The following is a 21,951-nucleotide window of genomic DNA, read 5'->3' as shown; positions in this document are numbered from 1 at the left end:
AGACAAATAGACTTCAAGTCAAAAAGTATTACTAGAGATGAAGAGGGTTATCATGGGATAATAAGATTCAATTTCATATTTGATAATTCTGCACTTGCATGCAGGCCTATGCCCCTAGTGACAAAGCTTGAAAATACATAAAGAAAAAGACTTCAGTGTTAGTACAAGAAGAAATTGGAAAAAAAAAAAAAAAAACTACTATTATACTATAATTGATAAATTAAGCCAACAAATCCACATTGAAGATGTAAAAGGTTTCAACAACAAAATAACAAACTTCATCTAATGTACATATACAGGAACCAACATTAAAAACTGGAAAATATATATTCTCTCTAAGCACAGAGGGAACATTTCCCAAAATCGGCCATGTTTTAGGTTAGAAAACAGGTTTTAAGAATTTCAAAGAATAGATATCATATAGAGCGCAATGAACCAAATTAGAAATTAGTGAAGAAAAGATGCTTTAAAAAAAAAAAAAGAAATGGGTGAAAACTCCAAAATAATTCATAGGTCAAAGAAGTCACAGTAGAAATTAGAAAACACTTAGAATAACAATAAATGTACTATATTAAATGCACGTGAGATGTAATGAAAGCAGTATTCACAGGGAAATTTATACCTTATATTAGAAAAGGATGTTAAAAATGCATTAGTTAAAAAGGCAACTTAGAAGTTAGGAAAAAACCAACAGATTAAGCCCAGAGGATATAAAATGAAGGAAATAATAAAAATTAAGAGTACAAATTTTAAAAATAGAAAAGAAAGAAAAAAATAGAAAAGAAAAATACAATGAGGAGGCTCAAGAAGGCTAAAAAAGATGCTTCTTTGAGAAGTCAAAGTGAACAATCTTTGTTACAGTTGATCAAGAAAAAGACAAAGTGCAAATAAACACTGAAGGATGAAAGGGGTGATATAACAATACATGCAACAGAGATTGAAAAGACAATAAAGGATATAGAATATTGTGTGCAACTTGGGGACAGTAACTTAGAAAGCTTAGGTGAAATGGGAAATGGGAAATTTTTATACAAACTTTTTCAGGGAAGAGAAAAATAGGAAACTCTTTACAACACATTTTTATGATATTAATATCATGTTACTCTCATAACTGATAATTTTGCTGGATATGCATTTCTAGGTTGAGAACTATTTACTCTTCAAGGCTCTGAAGTTGTTTATCAATATAAAAATTATTAAGATATATATACTGTTTACATACTAAGTCTTCGAAATTCAGCATGTAATTTGTACTTACATATCAAATTGCATGGTAAATTTTCATCAGAAATACTTGACCTATATTTCGATTTCATAAAATATATAGTTGAAGAGCTAGATTCATACACCAAGTTCTTCAAAAATACTTAAATTTTTCCAATAAATGAATCACGTATTAGTTTTTAAATTTCAATTAGTTTAATTAAAATTAAAATTAATTTCCTGTCACATATGCCTCATTACAATTGCTCAATAGATTCATGTGGCTAGTGGCTACCATATTGGACAGAGTTGCTCTAGAAAAAGTCTTGCATATGTGTACCAGGAAGCATGTTCAAAAATTTTATACCATTGTTTGTAAAAGCACAAGACTGGAGACAAATAAATATAGTAATGGATAAGTAAACTCTAGTTCATTTGTGCAATAAAGTACTAAACACACAGCAGTGTAAATGAATGAGCTATAGCTATATACTTCAACATGGATCAACTCAAAAATACTATGTTGAGGTAAAAAGCAAGTCACAGAAGGATAAAGAGAATAATTTAAAAACAAGCAAAACTACACAATCTATTGTGTCTACGGATGTGTGTGTGTGTGTGTCTGCCCTAGAGGAGGCAAAACTTTACCTCAACCATTTTAGGTTTTCCTTCACAAAGACAGATAAACAAGAGAAAAGCAGTTTGTTAATGTGTGCAGTGCACATCACCTGGGAAAAAGTTAAAGAGGAACTCCAAGCGGCTTATGTTAGCATCTTCAACAAAGAACAATAAATTAATGAAGAAATGACAAGATAAAAGAAAGTAGTTTTTGGCTTTCAACCTGGCCGATTGTGGGAAGGTAAATATATGGGAGAAAACTAACAGAGTAAGATTTGTTTGCAGATTCCTCTGGTGCTGATAAGTCTGTCTTCAGTAAAAAGAATTTGTATCTTGCCTTCAGGTAGAAAAGGGGGATGGTAGAGAAAGCTTTTTCTGTGTTTCCTGATTCTTAACTGCCTTAAGATCAAAATAATTTTTATGTCAGAGGCATGTTTTGGGGTGACATTCTGGTTTCCTTCACTGCTGTAACAATTTCTACAACTGCGTGGTATTAAACAACAGATATTTTATTGTCTGACAATTCTAGAGGTCAGAAATTCTAGAAATTCTAGAGGTCTGAAATCTGTGTCACTGGGCTGAAGTCAAGATGTCACAGGGTTGCACTCTCTCTCTGCACTCTCTCCCTCTCTGAGAATCCATTCCTTGCCTCTTGCAGATTCTGGTAGCTGCTGGAATCCCTTGGCTATGGCCACATCACTTTTATCTCCAAGGCCAGCAGCTTCAAATCTCTCTCTGCTCCTTCACATTGAACTATTTCCTCTATATGTGTCCACACAATACTGTGCCTTCTGCCTTCCTTCTATAAGGACACTTGTGATTGCCACAGGGCTCTCCTAGATAATGCAGGATAATGTCTCCACCCCAAGATTATTAATTTAATCACACCTGCAAAGACCGTTTTCCATATAAAGTAACATTTACACATTCCAGGGATTAAGACCTGATATCTTTTGAAGGAGGGACTTCCTTCAGCTTACTATACTGTTAAAAGTATAGAAACTAAAATTCAGGGTAGTAATTATCTCTGGGCATTGGGAAAGGAACGCAACTGATATAGGGAACACAGGAGACTCTAAAGATACTCTGTTTCTTCAACTGGAGAATAGGAATACAGTGTTCATTTTGCTATTGTTATCATCTGCATTACAGGTTCTATCTTGCTCTAGATTAGATGCTCAAATTATGGTGCTTTCTCTACCTACCTTCTTACTTGGATGTTTTCGCCTTTGTGGCATATAGTAAGCACTTAATAACATTAGCATTTAAAGTGTTTACCAGGTTACCTATAGATAATCTGGTTTAATCCACATAATAATTCAACATAGACAGGTATTACTATTAATCCTATTTCACATATGAGGAAATTGAGACTAACTGAGGCTTGTCTAAAGGTCATGGTTGGTATACATGGTGGATCCTGGAATCAAATACAGGTAGTCTGATTCTACTATTTGTAACTTTTTTTTTTTTTTTTTTTGGATTGTAGGGTTTTTAAAAAATTAAGGTAAAATTCACATACAATAAAATTCATCCTTTTTGGTATACTGCTCTGAGAGTTTTGACAAAGGCCATACAGATGTGTATCCACTGCAAATTTCAGATTTAAAATAGTTCCATCTCAAAAAATCCCCTCACGCCCCTTTGTAGTCAGTCCTTCACTGACCACCAACCCCCTGCAGCCCTTAGTTTTCTGACCTTATAGTTCTTCCTTTCCTGAATGCCTACAAATGGACTCAGATCCTATGTCATTCGAATCTGTGTTAGCACAAAGCATTCATCCAGTAGTTGAAGGACATTTGGGTTGTTTCCAGTTTGGAGCAATTATGAAGAAAGGCATTACAAACATTCATGTAGAAATTATTGTATAAACATACATTTTCATTTTTCTTGACAAAATACCTAGGAATGTTATTGCTATGTCATATGGTAGCATATGTTTATAAGAAATTGTCAAACTGTTATCTTAAGTGGCTTTACTATTTTGCATTTCAACCAGGAAAGTATAAAAGTTCCAGTGGCTCTACTTCCTTGTCTGTGCTGAGAATTGTCATCATTTATTTAGATCTTCTTTGGTTCTTTCATCAATGTTTTGTAATTTTCAAGGTACAGATCTTGCACTTGTTAGATTTATACTCAATTATTTCATGTTCTTAGTATAATTACAAATGGTACTGTTTTATTAAATTTCAATTTCCAGTTGTTTATTGCTAGTGTAATAGAAATATGATTTTGATTTTTGTATACTGGTAGCTTTTTTATAGAGTCTTTGGGAGTTTTTACACAGATTTTTTTTTTTTTTTGGTCTGTAAATAGAAACCTTCTATTTCTCCTTTTCCAATCAATATTCTCTTATTTCCTTTTCTTACCTTATTGCATTGGGTAGCACCTTGATACAAGGTTGAGTAAAAATTATTAGAGCAGAATCCTTAGAGCACTTTAGACTTTCACCATTAAGTATATGGTAGCTGTAAATTTTTTGTAAATGCATTTCATCAGGTTGAAGAGGTTATCCTCTCTTCCTAGTTTGTTATAGAATTTTTTAAAAAAATCATGAATAAATGTTGAATTTTGTTAACTGCTTTTTCTGCATCTATTGAGATGACTGTATGCTTTTTCTTGTTTAATTTTTTTATATAATGATTTACATTTATTAATTTTCAAGTTTTGAATCAGCCTTGCATTCTAGGAATAAATTCCACTTGTTCATAATGTCTTTTTTAAAATGTATTATTTGATTCTAATTTCTAATATTTTGTTAAGCATTTTTGTGACTATGTTCATGAAGAATATTGATTTATAGTTTATTTTCTTATGTCTTTATTTGGTTTTGTTATCAGAGTAATGCTGGCCTCAAAGAATGAGTTGGGAAATGTTCTTTCCTTTTCAGTTTTCTGGGAGAATTTATGAGCAATTGGTTAGCTTGTAATGTTATTCTTCAGCACTTGCCCTAGCAAACATTGTCTCTGTTCTCCTGTATATCTGACTTAAATTATTTGCTACAATTGGATCACTGGTTTCTAATTGCAGTATTTCCAGCACTTAACATTTGATTACTCCTTTTTTAAATTAAATTTTTTTTGTTTAATTCTAACTGTCGTAGAATACACACAACATAAATTTTACCACCTTAATCATTTTTCAAGTGACAGTTCAGTAGTATTAAGTATATTCACATTGTTGTGCAATCAACCTTCAGAAATTTTTCATCCTGCAAAACTAAAATTCTACACCCATTAAACAACAACATCCCATTTCCCTCTTCCCCTTAGCCACTGGAAACCACCATTTTACTTCTTTCTATGAATTGAACTATTCTTTATAAATTTTGAATATTAGCCCCTTATCAGATATGTGATTTGCAAATATTTTCTCCCATTCAGTAGGTTGATTTTTCATTTTGGTGATGTTTTCCTTTTTCCGTACAGAAGCTTTTTAGTTAATTTAGTACCACTTGTTTATTTTTGCTCTTTTAACCTTTGCTATTGGTGTCAAATCCAAAAATAATTATTGCCAAGACCAATGTCAAGGAGCTTGCCATCTATGTTTTCTTCTGCAATTTTCTGATTTCAAGTCTTACACTCATATTTTAACCCATTTTGGGTTAATTTCTGTGTGTGATGTAGGATAGTAGTCCAGTTTCATTCTTTTGCCTGTGGCTGTCCCATTTTCCCAGCACCATATTTTGAAAAGACTGTCCTTTCCCCATTGTGTATTCTTGGATCCTCTGTCATAAATTGACCATATACGTGTGGGTTTATTTCTGGGATCTCTGTTCCATTCCATTGATCTCTGTGTGTGTTTTTATGCCAATACCATATTGTTTTGACTAGTATAACTTTGTAATATTGTTCAAAATCAGGGAGATTGATGCTTCTAGTTTTGGTCTTCTTTCCAAAGATTGCTTTAGCTCTTCAGGGTCATTTATGGTTCCATACAAATTTTGTAATTTTTTGTTCTATTTCTGTGAAAATGCTGGGAATTTTGAAAAGGATTGCATTCAGTTTGCAGATTGCTTTGGGTAGTATGGATATTTTAACTATATTAATTCTTCCAATCCATGACCATGAAATGTCTTTCCATTTATTTGTGTTTTCTTCAATTTCTTTCATTAATATCTTGTAGTTTTCAATATACAGGTCTTTCACCTTCTTGGTCAAATTTATTCCTAGGTATTTTATTCTTTTTTATGCAATTATAAATAGGATTATCTTCTTAATTTCTCTTTCTGATAGTTCATTATTAGTGTATAGAAAATGCAACAGATTTTTTGTGTATAATTTTGTATTTTGCAACTTTGCTGAATTCATTTTTTAGTTTTAACAGTTTTTTGATGGGATTCGTAGGGTTTTCTACACATAAGATTGTATCATCTGCAAATAGATGTAATATTATCTCCTCCTTTCTAATTTGGATGTCTTTTATTCTTTTTCTTGCCTAATTATTCTGGCTAGGACTTCCAGTAATATGTTGAATAGAAGTGGTGAGAATGGGCACCCTTGCCTTGTTCCAGATATTAGAGGAATAACTTTCAGCTTTTCACCATTGAGTATGATGTTAACTGTGGGCTTGTTATATATGGCGTTTATTATGTCAAAGTATGTTCGCTCTATACCTGCTCTGTTGAAAGCTTTCATCATGAAAGGGTGTTGAATTTTGTCACATACTTTCTCTGTATCGATTAAAATGATCATATGATTTTTTTCCCTTCGTTTTGTTACTTTGGTGTTTTTCATTCATTGATTTTCTTTTCTTTTCCTTTCTTTTTTTTTTTTTTGAGTAAAGGTAGATTTATTTAGAGAGATACATACTGCATAGAGTATAAGGTAAGAGAAAAGAAAAATGTGTGGGAGTTGGATTCTCAGGTTAAAGTAAAACTAGGTACACACTCCATAGGTAGAGTGTGGGCCATATCCGAAAAGGAGGGGGTGAAATAGAGCCCATTGATTTTCATATATCGAACAATTTTTGCATCACTGGAAAAAATACCACTTGGTCATGACATATAATCTTATTAATGTGCTGTTTAATTCTGTTTGCTAGTATTTCATTGAGGATTTTTGCAACAATATTTATTAGGGATGTTAGTATGTAATTTTCTTTTTTAGAAGTATGTTTATCTAGCTTTGGTATGAGGGTCATTCTGGCCACAAAGAGTGAGTTGAGAAATGTTCCTTTGTCTTCAAATTTCTGGAAGAATGTATGAGGAGTTGGTATTTTTCCCTTAACCACCATGCTATGTGTTAGCTTGTAATGTTATTCTTCGTCACTTGGCTTATCAAACTTTGTCTCTGCTCTCCTGTGTTTCTGACTTAATTTGCTGCAACTGCATTACCTATATCTGATTGTAGAAATCCCAGCACCTAACATCTGATCACTCTTTTGGCATGGTGATTTCATTCACAAAATCCAAATCTCACTCTTATTGTAAGGAGTTCGTTCTGTCTGAACCCAAATTGAAAGAGTAATTGATAAAGTTGGAAAGGAAGAAGCAGTGGTTCTTCATCTATCAGATTTACTGTGCCCTTTTAAAATATTTTTAACATCCTTTTTGTTCCTCTGAAATGAAATTCATAGGTAAAATATCTACACTTATACTTTAAAAAATTAATATGTAAGGGTAAATAAAAGTACTAATTTATAATAACATGAATTTCAATGTGTGAATTCTAGGTCAAACTTCACTGGGAATCATAACAAAGAAATAGAGGCTTGCATCCATATATAGAATTAAAATAAATATGAAAGCTACAAATACAGGCTGATACAAACGCAGGTTTATTGTACTGGCACTATACACTATTAGCAACAGTGCATTGCTAGTTGGTACTGTGGTGTTTCAGAACGGTGAAATTTGATTGCAGAAATTCTTTAGAACATTTTCCTCTCATTTACATAATATTTGCATTCTTGGAAATTTCAATAAACAATTAAACTTGGTTAAAAGATACTTTTTGTTTATATTTTAAATACAGTAATTTTCTAAGCTCAAATAGTTATAGTTTTTTTTTTTTTAACCTGTGTGAATGTTCCATGGGATCGTCAAAATTTATGCAGGATTGGGCCAGTTCTTCAATGTGTGTACTGTCCACTGCACTGTAGGATGGTATGGCATCCCTTAGCACCCTTTGCTAAATACAGTCAGTCCTCCCTCCCAGTCATTGTTACAACCAAAAATGCCTTCACAAATTTCTAAATGCCACATATGAGGCAGTAATTACCCTCACTGAGAACTACTGGGATAAAGTGATGAACAGAAGAAATTTGCTGATAGACTCTTGATGAGGGGAGATAAAGAAATAAAAGTTATGTTGAGGAATATTCTGATACCTGCTTTCCAGGTGTAAGGGTTAAGTAAAGAAAAAAAAGTAACTTCTTTTGGAGGAGGGTATAGCTCAGTGGTAGAGTGCATGCACGAGGTCCTGGGTTCAATCCCCAGTATCTCCATTTAAAAAAAAAGTAACTTCCTTTAATTAATTAGCTAATTAATTCATTTGTTTATAGCAGCCACAGTCTATAAGGCATTTTCACATATCTTACATGTCTCCTGTGAACTTAGCATCTCATTATTTTATAGATGAGTCAGGGCAGATCAGAATTTTTAAGTGAGTTACTAAAAGTCATTTTAATGAAAGCTAGAGTTGTCATCCAGATATGGTTTCAAACCCAGTATTTTTTCCAGTATATCATAGCAATACTAAGATGAAGGCAGAGAAAAAAGTTTTAAGAGAAAAATCTGAGACTTACAGAAAAGCTGGAATTAACAGAACTTTGATTAGACAGATTTGTAGTGACTGTCACTGATACTGTGGGAAGAAAGGTGATCAAAACTTATTGTCAAACTGAGGATTTATTGGGGTGGGTATAGCTCGGTGGCAGAGAGCATGCTTAGCATGCACAAGGTTCTGGCTTCAATCCCCAGTACCTCCCCTAAACCAACAACATCAACAACAAACTGAGGATTTATTAATATATTTCCCCCTTCTTATTCTTATAGGGCCTTAATATGGAGCTGAGTGACATAATGCACAATGTGCAGCGGATATTAAATCGCTATACTGTTGATGAGCATGTGCACTCTGGAAGGAAGATATTCCTTGAAGAACATAAGAAACGGAGAACAAGTTTGCTGGAGAAACTAGCTGCTTATATTAAGTCTGCTGATATTAAAGACAAGACTCTTGCCGACTTCCTGGCCTGGTTGGAAGAATGGCGTAAGTTTCCAGAAGTGGCTTAAAGTTATTAGAAAAGCTAGAGAACAGAAATTTGAAAGATTATAAGTAAATTTATAAGTAAATTTGAAAGATTAGAAGAAGACTAAAGAAGAAAAGACTAAGGAACCGTTGTTCTCTGTTCCAGTAAGAATAAAATAAGGAATATAAAAACTTGCTCACTCAGTATCAGCTTTTCTGGCCTCCTTGCTTTTCTTCAAGCATGCCAGCATGCTCCTCCTAGTGTCTTTATGCTTCCTATTCCCTTCCCTGGAACATTTCCCACCAGGTAGCCAAATGGCTCATTCTCTGCTTGTATCTCACTTTTAAATGAGATGTTCTCTGACTATCCCCATTCTCTACCCCTGGCATTGTTCATTATTCTTTAGTCTTCTTTATTTTTGTCTATAACATTTCTTACCATCTGACATACTAGTATAATTAATGATTTTTATTTTTAATTTTTTATTTTTTGTCTATCTCCTTTCACTAGAATGTAAAAGCATGAAGTCAGGGAATTTGCTATATCTTTAGAGGAGACACTGGTTGAATCAAAGAATGAATAAGCTAAGAACACAAAAAATAAATTTCATTTAGTTACAAGAAATCTCATGTAATAGGGATTATAAAATACTAGCTAACCTACCAAAGGAATTAACTGGTGTTTAGATCCCCAATATTAAAACACATGTTTTAGATATCTACTTTCCTAAAGTCAAGAAACTAAACCAAATAGACACCTTTTAACCAGATTCATGTTTTCATGTCCAAGACTTACTATTCAGCCTTCTATTCCAAGTCTCTTCTTTTTTTCATTTCTTCATAGAGAAAAGCCTCAGAATAACAATAAGTATGAGATACCTCTATTTCCTAATACTACAATATTGAGTTGTTAGCCAATATTATAAGTCTATATGGTTATAATTATTTTTCTGCACAAAAGTAATTTTTTTTTACCCCTCTTCAAGATGCCATTCTGTCTGGGATGACTGCAATCAATACTGATGAACACTACCACTGGATAGCACAAATGGAGATGTTACCAGAAACATTCAAATCTATTGAGAACAGTGTTAAGATACTGAGTAGGATTAGTACATCTATGCTTGAAGAAAAGAGGAAACAAAAGAAAACAACAGGTAAGTGCTTTAAGACATTGGAAATAGATTTAACTTTTTCTAAAAAAGAGATTTATTGAGTGATAATTTATGTACCATAAAGTTCACCCACATTAATTGTACAATTCAGTGCCTTTTAGTAAATTTAGAGTTGTGGAACTGTCACCACAATCTAATTTTAGAACATTTTTATCACCCCCAAAATATCCCTTCAGGCCCACCTGCAGTCAATCCTCATTCCTACCCTCAGACAACCACTAATCTATTTTCTGCCTCAATAGATTTGCCTTTCCTGAATATTTCATAAAATGGAATTATATTTATTTTATGTAGCCTTTTATGTCGGTTATGTCTGTTTTCTTTCATCATCATGTATGATGCTTTTGAAGTTCATACATGTTATAGGATTTATCAGTAGCTTCTTCCTTCCTATTGTCCAATTGTACACCATTGTTTGCATATACCAAACTTTGTTTACCCACTGAGCAGTTCATGGACATTCGGATTGGTCCCACTTTTTGGCTTTTATAAATAATGCTGCTATCAACACACACATATAAGTTTTTGTGTGGACATAAGATTTTCATGTCTTTTTGGTAGATACCTACTAGTAGAATTTCTACTGTCATTTTTGTCTATTGCTGGTAAACTTATGTTTAGCTCTTTAAGAAATTCTTAACTGATTTCCCAAATGACAGCACCATTTCACATTTCCATCAATGTATTAGGGTTTCAGTTTCTTTACATCCTTGGTAACACTTGTTATTGTCTTTTTTATTACAGCCTTTCTAATAGGTGTGAGGTGGTATTGCATTTGGTTTTAATTTGCATTTCCCATGACTAATGCTGTTGAGCACTTTTTCGTGTGCTTATTAGTCACCCCTATATCTTCTATTCAAATACTTACCTATTTTTATGATTGAGTTTTAAGAGTATCCTTATATATCCTGGATACAAGTCCTTTATCAGAAAAGTGATTTGCAAATATTTTCTCCCAGTGCGTGGCTTGCCTTTCCATTTTCTTAATGGTGCCTTGAAGCCCCAGAGTGTTTAATTTTGATGAAGCTCAATCAATTTATCATTTTTTTCCTTATATTGATCATGGTTTTAGTGTTGTATTAAGCATGTGATTTGGGGGGAGGGTATAGCTCAAGTGGTAGAGCCACATGCTTAGCATGTGGGAGATCCTGGGTTCAATCCTCAGTATTACCTCTAAGAATAAATAAATAAATAAACCTAATTATCTCCCCCTACCGAAAAAAAAGAAAAGAAAAAAAGAACATGTATCAGTCAGGGTTCAACCATGGAAGCAGAACCAGGAGATTATATGTTATCTCTCTCTCCAATCTATCTATTTATCACACTGCAATTGAGGAACAATCCTTTGTATTTTTTAAATCCTTTTAAATTTATTAGGACTTGTTTTATAGCCTAGCATATGATCTATTCTAGACAGTGTTTCATGTGCTCTTGAAAAGAATACTCTGTTGTTGGGTGGAGTGTTCTCCAGTTGGTATATATTGTTGTTCAAATCTTCTACATATATCTTTACTGATTTTCTATCTAATTGTTCTATCCATTATTGAGAGTGGGATATTGAACTCAACTATTATTGTTACTTTTCTCTTTAATTGTCAGGTTTTTTTTTTTTTTTAACATTTTTTTAATTGAGTTATAGTCATTTTACAATGTTATGTCAAATTCCAGGGTAGAGCACAATTTTTCAGTTATACATGAACATACATACATTCATTGTCACATTCTCTTTCGCTGTGAGCCACCACAAGATCCTGTATATATTTCCCTGTGCTACACAGTGCAATCTTGTTTATCTACTCTACATTTTGAAATCCCAGTCTGTCCCTTCCCACCCCCCATCCCCTGGCAACCACAAGTTTGTATTCTATGTCTATGAGTCTGTTTCTGTTTTGTATTTATGTTTTGTTTTGTTTTGTTTGTTTTGTTTTGTTTTGTTTTGTTTAGATTCCACATATGAGCGATCTCATATGGTATTTTTCTTTCTCTTTCTGGCTTACTTCACTTAGAATGACATTCTCCATTAACATCCATGTTGCTGCAAATGGTGTTATGTTGTCGGTTTTTATGGCTGAATAGTATTTCATTGTATAAATATACCACATCTTCTTTATCCAGTCATCTGTTGATGGACATTTAGGCCGTGTCCATGTCTTGGCTATTGTAAATAGTGCTGCTATGAACACTGGGGTGCAGGTGTCTTTTTGAAGTAGGGTTCCTTCTGGATATATGCCCAGGAGCGGGATTCCTGGGTCATATGGTAAGTCTATTCCTAGTCTTTTGAGGAATCGCCATACTGTTTTCCACAGTGGCTGCACCAAACTGCATTCCCACCAGCAGTGTTATTTTGTCAGTTTTTGCTTCCTGTATTTTAAGGCTCTGATGTTAGATGTACATGTGTTTATAATTGTGATAGCTTCCTGGTGAACTGACCCTTTCATCATTATAAAATGTCCCTTACTGTCTCTAAAACCATTTTTTTTTTTTGCTCGTAATATCTATTTTGTCCAGTCTTAATATAGTCTTTCTAGGTCCCCTGTGGTTACTGCTTGTAAGGTTTTGGGAGAAAGATCACAGAGGTAAAGTACCATTGTCACAATATCATTTCAAGGATACATATTATCAAACGATTTATGACTTGATGTTGACCTTGATCACTTAGCTAAAATAGTGCTTGTCAGGTTTCTTCACTGCAAATTTACTCTTTTCCCTTATTTTGCATACTGTGCTCTTTAAAAGGAAGTCTGTATGTGCAGCCCACATTTAAGGATTGGAGAGTTATGCTCCTCCTCCTCTAGGATGGAGTACCTACATAAATTATTTGAAGTTTTTATGCACAAGAGTTTATCTATTCTCTCTCATTTATTAATTTATTCAATTATTTATTTATATCAAAATAAACTCACAGATATTTAATACTTTGGGTTATAATCCAATACTACCTTATTTTCTAGGTCAAGTTGTTCCAGCTTTGGGCATCAGGACCTCTTTCAGTTGGTTCTTGTGCCCCTTTGACATGCCTCTAGCAATGTGGTTTATTTATGTATATATTTTAGTACTTCCTTACTTTCTGGTACTTACAAGATGCTTCAAGTTCATCTTGAATATTTCCTGCCCCAGTCCTAGAATCTGCCATTTCCCCAAGAATTTCCAGTTCTTTTAATTGGAGAATACTACTAAAAGCCAAGATCCGGTTGCTAGGTGTGATCATTGCTACTGGGGTCATTTCTGTTCAGCCCTCTCATCTGACAGAGCAATAAATAAATAAATAAATAAATAAATAAATAAATAAATGTGTACTAACCCATGAATATATACATATCTCAAAGTATATGTAAAATCATCTATAACTATGTTAAATTAAACATGAGTACTTCTTGATGTCTCTAATGCTAATCCATTATCACATGGATCATTCTAGCCATAATAAATTTCTACACAAACAATGAGAAATCTGTTCCTACCTTCTACCATTCATTTACTTAATTGCTCAGTTCCAGTATACACGTATAGCAGTATCAGAATTATTAACCCATATCCCTATGGGAAATAATTTATGAACTGGAGTACATTCCTCATATGTAGTTCCTTTTGCCTTCATTCTTACAGAATCCTTTCATTTCCAGTTACTTGGGTCAGCAACACTCTTCCCCCTCTCCCCTCACTCCCACCATTTCTTTCAGTGAGGTTGTGTCATATATTTCTAACACAGTTAGATTCTCTTTTCATAGACTGAATTCCTCCCTAGGCTCCTTTGACCTCCTAGATGGTTATTTTTAAAAATTTGCCTACCTCAAGTTTCGCTCTTTGTACTGTAGAGTTCTGTGGGGTTTGACAAATGTATATTGTCCGTATCCACCATTACAGTATCATATGGAATAGTTTTTCCATCCTAAGAATCTCCTGAGTTTCATCCTTCCCCTCTTTCCCCAAGACTCTGGCAACTACTGCTTTTTTAGTGTCCCTGTAGTTTTGACTTATCAAGAATGTCATGTAATTGGAATTATGTAGTATATAGCTTTTTCAGACTGGTTTCTATCTCTTAGCAATACATGTTTAAGTTTTCTCTGTGTCTTTTTGTGGCTTAATAGCTTAATTTCTTTTTACTGCTGAATACTATTTCATTGTACAGATGTACCAGAGTTTGTTTATCCACCTATTAAAGGATATTTTGGCTGCTTCCAGGTTTTGGTAATTAAGAATAAAGCTACTGTAAACATTCTCATGCAAGTTTTTTTTGTGTGGACATAACTGAGTAAGTATCTAGAAGCATGATTACTGGATCATATGATAAGACTACATTACTCTTTAAGTAATTTTGTAAGAAACTGCCAAACTGTCTTCTCAAGTATTGGTACCATTTTTCATTCTCACCAGCAATAAACAAGAATTCCTGTTGCTCCATATCCTTGCTAGTATTTGCTATTGTCTGTTTTTTGTTTGTTTGTTTGTTTTGGGGGGTTGGCTGTTTTAATGAGTGTGTAACAGTATCTCATTGAAATTTCAATTCGCTAATGACAAGTAATATTGAGCATCTTCTCATATGCTTACTTGCCATTAGTATATATTATTTCTTACCTTCATTTTTAAAAAAAACAAGGGTTGTAGATGCATGCCACTTCGAAAAGGGCATTATTTCAGGGAATGAATGTGATAGACATTCTGTAACACATTTAGAGAAGTGTTTAAAAACACAGTATCAGCTATGGATATGTGAATGTTCACTGCAAGCTACTTTTTGACCGGAGTGTTATTTCAGTAAACAGATGTGATAGCTCTCCTATAATACATATAGGGAAGTGTTTAAAAACACATGAAGTAAGGATCGTTATGAGAGTTGTACATGCATGCTACTTTGAGAAGAGTGTTATTTTAGGGAATGGATGTCTTACCTTCACTTTTGGAAGAATAGATTTGCTGGATATAGAATTCTTGGTGAGCAATATTATTCTTTCAGCACTTTGAATATATAATCCCACTGCATTCTACCTCCATTGTTTCCGCTAAGAAGTGTCTTGTTAAATTTTCTGTGGTTCCCCTGTTCTTAATGAGTCTTCTTAATTGTGATGAGTCATTTTTCTCTTTTTGCTTTAAAGATTCTCACTTTGTCTTGCTTTCAACAGTTTGACTATGATGTTCTTTCTAGATATGGATCTTTTTGTGTTTATCCTACTTAGAATTTGCTGAGCTTCTTGAATGTGTAGATGAATGTTTTTCATGAAATTTGGGATGATTTGGCCATTATTTCTTCAAATATTTTAATGCCCCTCCCCTTCTTCTGGGACTTCTATTGCTTGTACACTGGAACATTGCTTGATGGTGTCCCACAATTCTCTGAAGCTTTGTTCATTTTTCTTTTTTCTTTTTCCTTCCTGTTCTTCAGATAAGACAATATCTTGTAATCTAACATCAAGTTAGCTGCTTATTTCCTTCTGTCATTTCAAATATGCTGTTGAGTGAATTTTTCGTTTGTTGTTATACTACTCAACTCTAATTTTTCCACTTGGTTTTCTAATTTCCATCTCTTTATTGATATGTTCTATTTATAGTAATTGTTATACTTTCCTTTTATTTAAAATATAGTTTCTTTTAGTTCTTTGAACATATTTATAATTGCTTCTTTGGATGTCATTTTTTTCTGGTAAGTCCAACATCTTGCCCACCTCCTTGCCCAAGTCCCTGAGACAATTTCTATTGACTGCTTTTTCCTCCTTTGTATGGGTCACATTTTTCTGATTCTTTGCATGCTGCTTTTATGTTGAAAACCAGACATTTTAGATAATATATTGTAGCAACTCTGGATTTTGATTTTCCTTGCAACCTCCAGAGTTTGTTTTTATTGCCTTTTTGGTTTGTTTTCTTAGTGACTTGCCTGGACTAACTGGGTGGAGTCTGTATTCCCCACAGTGAGCAGCTACTGATATCTCTGCTCAGTTTTTCCTTCTTTTTTTCTTTTCATTTTTCTTTTTAAAACCAAATTTTATTTGTTTTTGCTTTTTTTTTTTAGGGGGCAGAGGTAATTAGGTTTCTTTATGTATTTTTTATTTATTTTTGTTTGTTTGTTTGCTTGTTTTTTTCATTCTCTTTTTTAAATTAATTTTTTATTTTACTTTAATTTTTAGTGGAGGTACTGGGGATTGAACCCAGGACCTTGTGCATGCTAAGCACGCTCACTATTGCTGAGTTATACCCTCCCCCTTTAAACCCAAATTCTAGGGGTTACCTTTGGGTCAGCATAGCTTAGTGGTCAGTCAATGATTAGCTAATCATTAATTAATCCAGTAAGGTTTCTACTCTTTGCTAATGGATCTGTGTATGGGTTAAGGAAATACTGTTTAAGTATTACTTTGCTCCAGATCAAATCAACCCCCTCAGGCAGTAGAGCTGTCAGCCCTCACAGCTTGCCTCACCCTGATAGAACTAGCAGGCCATAGGGCTGGAGAATTGGAGATGAAAGTAGCTCCAGGCTAAAAGATCATAGACTTCCATTGTTCTTACTGAGGTTCAGTACTTTTTCTCGAATAAATTATTCTTAATTTATTGCATGCTTTTGGTCAGTTTCCAAGTCCTAAAATGGTTGTTCTTGTCAGTTTTGTTCAGTTTTGCCATTGCTTTTTTAGGAAAAAATTGCTGAGTTTCTCATTCAGCTCTTTTGGAAATCCCTTCAAATGTCTGACTTCTGTCTGTTCTTTTGTGATCCTTTTGAAAGAACCAAGTTTAGCTTTGATGTAGAAAAAGGAGAAAAGAAATATAGAAACCCAAGAAATAAAATGGAAAGCACCAAACATAAGCAAAACCCAAGGAAAGTTTTGGCTTACATTACATCTAATCCCAAAATTGTAACTGAAAGTAAGCTGAAGGCACAGCTGAGTTCTCCTAAACTCTGGAAGAAGTTCTAGCTGATTGTGGAAAAAGAGTCATTCTTTTAAAAATAATACTATTTATTTTGGGGCCAAAGTTTCCTCATGAATCTTTACCTTATGTCTACCTGTTAATTTAGGCTAAATTCCTTAGGCTTAGCCATAGACAGAGCACAACACAAAAGAAGAAATGCAATCTCATTATTTTATGGGTTTTTTTTTTGTTTTTTTTGTTTTTTTTTGTATCTTCTAGCATTTAGAGGTTCTCTATGGAAATCCTGGAAAGAAAGAGTTATAAAGCGACCTGCAGCAGCTCATGCTTTAAGACCAGATCAGATGATTAGTGATGAATTTGCAACAAATACAAAGGTTTCAGAAATCCAAGATATGCTACAGGAACTCATAGGTACTGCAATGTTCAATAAATTGGAAAACAATGCTATTAAATATATATCAGCAACAATAAGAAACCTTTCTAAAGCTTTGAGTACACTAAAGGATGAAGTAAAATTTATTAACCTCCAAAGTGCCAATATGTACATAAATGAGACAAGTGAAGGAGAAAAAGAGATTTCCCTGAAGATAGTACAAGATCTCAGTGAAAAAAATGAAATGCTTCAGCAGAAGCTTCAAGAAGCTGAAGAAAAATATGAACAACTCATTCAATCCAAAGGTGTAGAACACCAAGCATTGCCCACATCAACGTTGGAAGTGTTATCTGAGCCTTCTCCACAATCATCCATGGCCGTTAGCCAAGCTCACATAGAAGACAGTATAGACAACATTTTATCCAAAGAATTTAAAAACACTCCAGATGAGGTCCAAAGAAAAGGGACCAAACTCTTGGGGATCAAGTGGGACTCAGCTATTTCATATATAGATCCAGCAGAAATGATTTCAGATTTAACTGACCAGCAATACTCTTTACTTGAAAAAAAACAGAAAAAGTCTTCTGAAGATATCACTGAAGATAAGATATCAGAGAAGAAAGGTGGTGCCTATGAGAAAGATGAGACTAATCAGTATCAATCACAGAAAGGAAAGCATGTGAAAGGTCCACCTGTCCCCAAAACATCTGAATCAAGTTCAAATGATGATAAAGGTAAACACAAAGTTGCAGGGACCAAACTTGATCACCACTTTGAGTTACCAGCACTGGAAGAGAAGAGAAAAGAAATAAAATCTTTTTCTGAAGCCAAATCAAAGTCATCCACTGAATCAAAAAGTCAACATGCCCTTGCTGATTTCCCTTCTACTGACACAAAGAGCCAAGGTGGCAAAAGTGGAACAAGTAGTTTATGGGAACGACTCAGGAAGGCCAAACCTGAATATTCACTTAGCAAAAGCCAAATTTCTTCGGGGAATAAAGAGGAACTTACCACTGAGTCAACAGACAAAGAGGGCAAACATAAGATGAGTAGCCTAGCAGAACCATTCAGGTTGAGCCAACTGGATTATTCCAATGAGAAACTGAAAACAAAAGGAAAGAAACACCAAACCTCTCCAGGAACCACTGCAAGCAAAGAAGAAAAAACTGAAGAGAAGGATATGTTAGTCTCCAACAAGAAAGTTAAGTCTTATGAACTTGTTAAATCACAACCTAGGACAACTAAAGAGACTTCAGACTCTACCAGAGCTCTAGGAAGTCCAGACAGCAAAAATGAACAGAATAACATAGAAGAATTTCAGAAAGCCATAATGGCATTCCTAAAAGAGAAAACTGATAACATAGGAAAGCCTTTGGATAAAAAGACTGTGCCAAAAGAGGAGTTGTTATTAAATATAGCAGAAGTTGAAAAATTAGGAATCATAAAGACAAAAATGGAGGAATATTTCCAAAAAGTGGCTGAATCTGTGACAAAAATCTTGAGAAAATACAAAGATATAAAAAATGCAGGACAAGTTGGAGAGAAACCTATGAAACAAAAAAAGGAAGTCTCATTTATGCCAGGATTGCATTTTCAGAAGCCGATTAGTGCAAAATCGGAAATTAGTGCCTTACTTTCACATGAGAGCCTTGACCCACTAACTTACAATTTAATACAAATGATCTTGACTGAAATAGAAAGTGAAAGAGATGTTCCAGTAGCCTCAACAGTAGGGAGAGACCATAAGGAGAAGGAAAAACAAAGACAGGAGGAATATTTGCAAGAGGGTCAACGTAAGAATTTTGGTACAATTTTCAAACACCACTTGCAAGAAGAAAGGAGCTATGAGACGATAAATCAGAATTTGGAGAAGGAAGGGAAATGGCTCCCAGTGAAGGAGGGAAAGCAAAGGCAACAGAGGCAGATACAGTGGCAAGAAGAAGAGGTGTGGAAGGAACAGCAAAAACAGAGGATGCAAAAGCAGACTAAGCCAGATGAGAAGCAAAAGCAAGGGGAAGAGGAGAGAGAAGGGCATCAGAAGCCAAAGCAGCAGCAGCTGGAAGCAGGGAAGCAAAAAATAAAAGAGCAAGGGGTGCTCTTGGAGAGGGAGAAAAGACAGCAGATGATGCAGGTTCAGGAAGTGAGACACCTGGAGCAAGAAAGCAGTTGGGAGAGAGAGGAGGAGAAGCAGAAGCCAAGGAGAAAGGTAGAGGACCATGAAAGGCAGAGTCAGAAAACAGCAAAGGATCAAACGAAGACTTCTGAAGAGCTAGAACAGTTTCTCAGTCAAACTTCAGTGACATTGCCTCCTACGTGGAAGAGCATAACAAAAGATGCATTCCAGTTACAGCAAACAAAAAAGTTCAAAAGGAATCTTAAGAAATTAGAGATTCTTGAGGAAGGACAGCACCCCATACCAATCACTCCTCCCACTTTCACAGATTCTTCCTCACCCAGGGTCTTTTCTATTTCTGGACAGTCTCCCACAAAGTCCATCACTCTTACCCCTCAGCAGGCTCAGGCAATAGAAATTGATCTCACCCCTGAGGAGACCCAGACACTGGGAATCACTCCTACCTCTCATCACTTTCAGGCGTTGGAGGAAACCCCTACTTCTAAGATGTCCCAGGGTTTGGAAGCAGCCCACATACTTGAGCAGGCACAGGCAGTGAGGACTCTTCTCATTCTTGACCAGATCCTTAAATCGAAGACCCCTTTCAAACTTCAGCAGGAACAGGTATTAGAGGCATCTCTCACTCCAGAACAAGCCCAGGTACTGAGGATCCCAATTACCCCTGAGCAGGCCAAGGCAGAGGGGACCACTGTCACACCTGAGCAGGCCTACGCTCAAAGCATCACTCTCACCCCTCAGCAGGCCCAGGCACTGGGGATCCCTCTCATCCCTGAGCAGGCCCAGGCTCAAAGCATCACCCTCACCCCCCAGCAGGCCCAGGCACTGGGGGTCACACTCACCCCTGAGCAGGCTCAGGCTCAAAGCATCACCCTCACCCCTCAGCAGGCCCAGGCATTGGGGGTCACCCTCACCCCTCAGCAGGCCCAGGCACTGGGGGTCACACTCACCCCTGAGCAGGCCCAGGCTCAAAGCATCACTCTCACCCCTCAGCAGGCCCAGGCATTGGGGGTCACCCTCACCCCTCAGCAGGCCCAGGCACAGGGGGTCACTCTCATCCCTCAGCAGGCCCAGGCTCAAGGCATTACCCTCACCCCTCAGCAGGCCCAGGCACTGGGGATCACACTCACCCCTCAGCAGGCCCAGGCACTGGGGGTCACTCTCATCCCTGAGCAGGCCCAGGCTCAAGACATCACCCTCACCCCTCAGGAGGCCCAGGCACTTGGGGTTACACTCACTCCTCAGCAGGCCCAGGCAGTGGGGGTCACACTTACCCCTGAGCAGGCCCAGGCTCAAAGAATCACCCTCACCCCTCAGCAGGCCCAGGCATTGGGGGTCACACTCACCCCTCAGCAGGCCCAGGCACAGGGGGTCACACTTACCCCTGAGCAGGCCCAGGCTCAAAGAATCACCCTCACCCCTCAGCAGGCCCAGGCATTGGGGGTCACACTCACCCCTCAGCAGGCCCAGGCACAGGGGGTCACACTCACTCCTCAGCAGGCCCAGGCTCAAGGCATCACCCCTATCCCTCAGCAGGCCCAGGCATTGGGGGTCACACTTACCCCTGAGCAGGCCCAGGCTCAAAGAGTCACCCGTACCCCTCAGCAGGCCCAGGCACTGGGGGTCACACTCACCCCTGAGCAGGCCCAGGCTCAAAGCATCTCCCTCACCCCTCAGCCAGCCCAGGCACTGGGGGTCACTCTCACCCCTCAACAGGCCCAGGGTTTGGGGGTCCCTTTCACTTTAGAACAGGCTCAAGTATTGCAGGTTTCTCTCTCTCCAGAACAGTTTGGAGAATTAGGGGCCCCTCTCCTCTCAGATAAAGTCTATGACTTAGAATCTCCCCATACCCCAGAACAAATCCAACTTTTGGGAACCCCGTTCACCCCAGGACAGGCCCGTTCCATGGGTATTACCCTTATGTCTGAGCAGGGTCTAAAATCTAGACCTTCTCTCATTAATGAGCAGCCCTCACGATGGTTGGTTGGTCCTCCTTCAGGATATACCCTGGGAGTTGAGGTCTTTTCCATTGCTGATAAATCTGTAACAGCAAGTGCTCCTCACATTCCTAAGCAGTCTCCTGCATCACCTGCTCCTGTTGCTGAGAAGTCCCCTATATTTGAGGTCTCTTCTACTCCTCTGCAGATATCAAGGTCTCCTCTTACACAAGCCCCCCTTGCCCCTGGGAAATCTGTAGGAATGAGGATTCCTTCAGACCCTGGGAAGCTCCTGGCACCACAGACTTTTCCTTCCTCTAGACAGACCCCAGTTTCTCAGGGTCAATCCACCTCTGTTCAGCTCCCAACACCAGTTCACAGCCTAATATCTGGGTTTCCTCCCATTCCAGGGCAGCCCCTTGCACTGGAGGCCCTTCTTAGCTCTAGGCAGTTTCTCATATCTAAGGAC

The 21,951-nt window shown here is 36.5% G+C and overlaps 1 protein-coding gene across 1 annotated transcript in view; it reads left to right on the top strand.

Moving 5' to 3' along the window:
- FAM186A (family with sequence similarity 186 member A) overlaps positions 1-21,951 on the top strand; it is a 52,437-nt gene that overhangs the window by 16,034 nt on the left and 14,452 nt on the right. The window contains exons 2-4 of the mRNA XM_006177742.2: positions 8,819-9,035; positions 10,001-10,171; positions 17,300-21,903. Of these exons, the coding sequence (XP_006177804.2) occupies positions 8,819-9,035; positions 10,001-10,171; positions 17,300-21,903 (4,992 nt within the window). The remainder of the gene's footprint in view (positions 1-8,818; positions 9,036-10,000; positions 10,172-17,299; positions 21,904-21,951) is intronic.

The sequence above is a fragment of the Camelus ferus genome, chromosome 12, assembly GCF_009834535.1.
Source record: "Camelus ferus isolate YT-003-E chromosome 12, BCGSAC_Cfer_1.0, whole genome shotgun sequence".
Taxonomy (NCBI): domain Eukaryota; kingdom Metazoa; phylum Chordata; class Mammalia; order Artiodactyla; family Camelidae; genus Camelus; species Camelus ferus.
The sequence above is the reverse complement of the archived record's forward strand: the minus strand, read 5'-3'. Positions and strand labels throughout refer to the sequence as shown.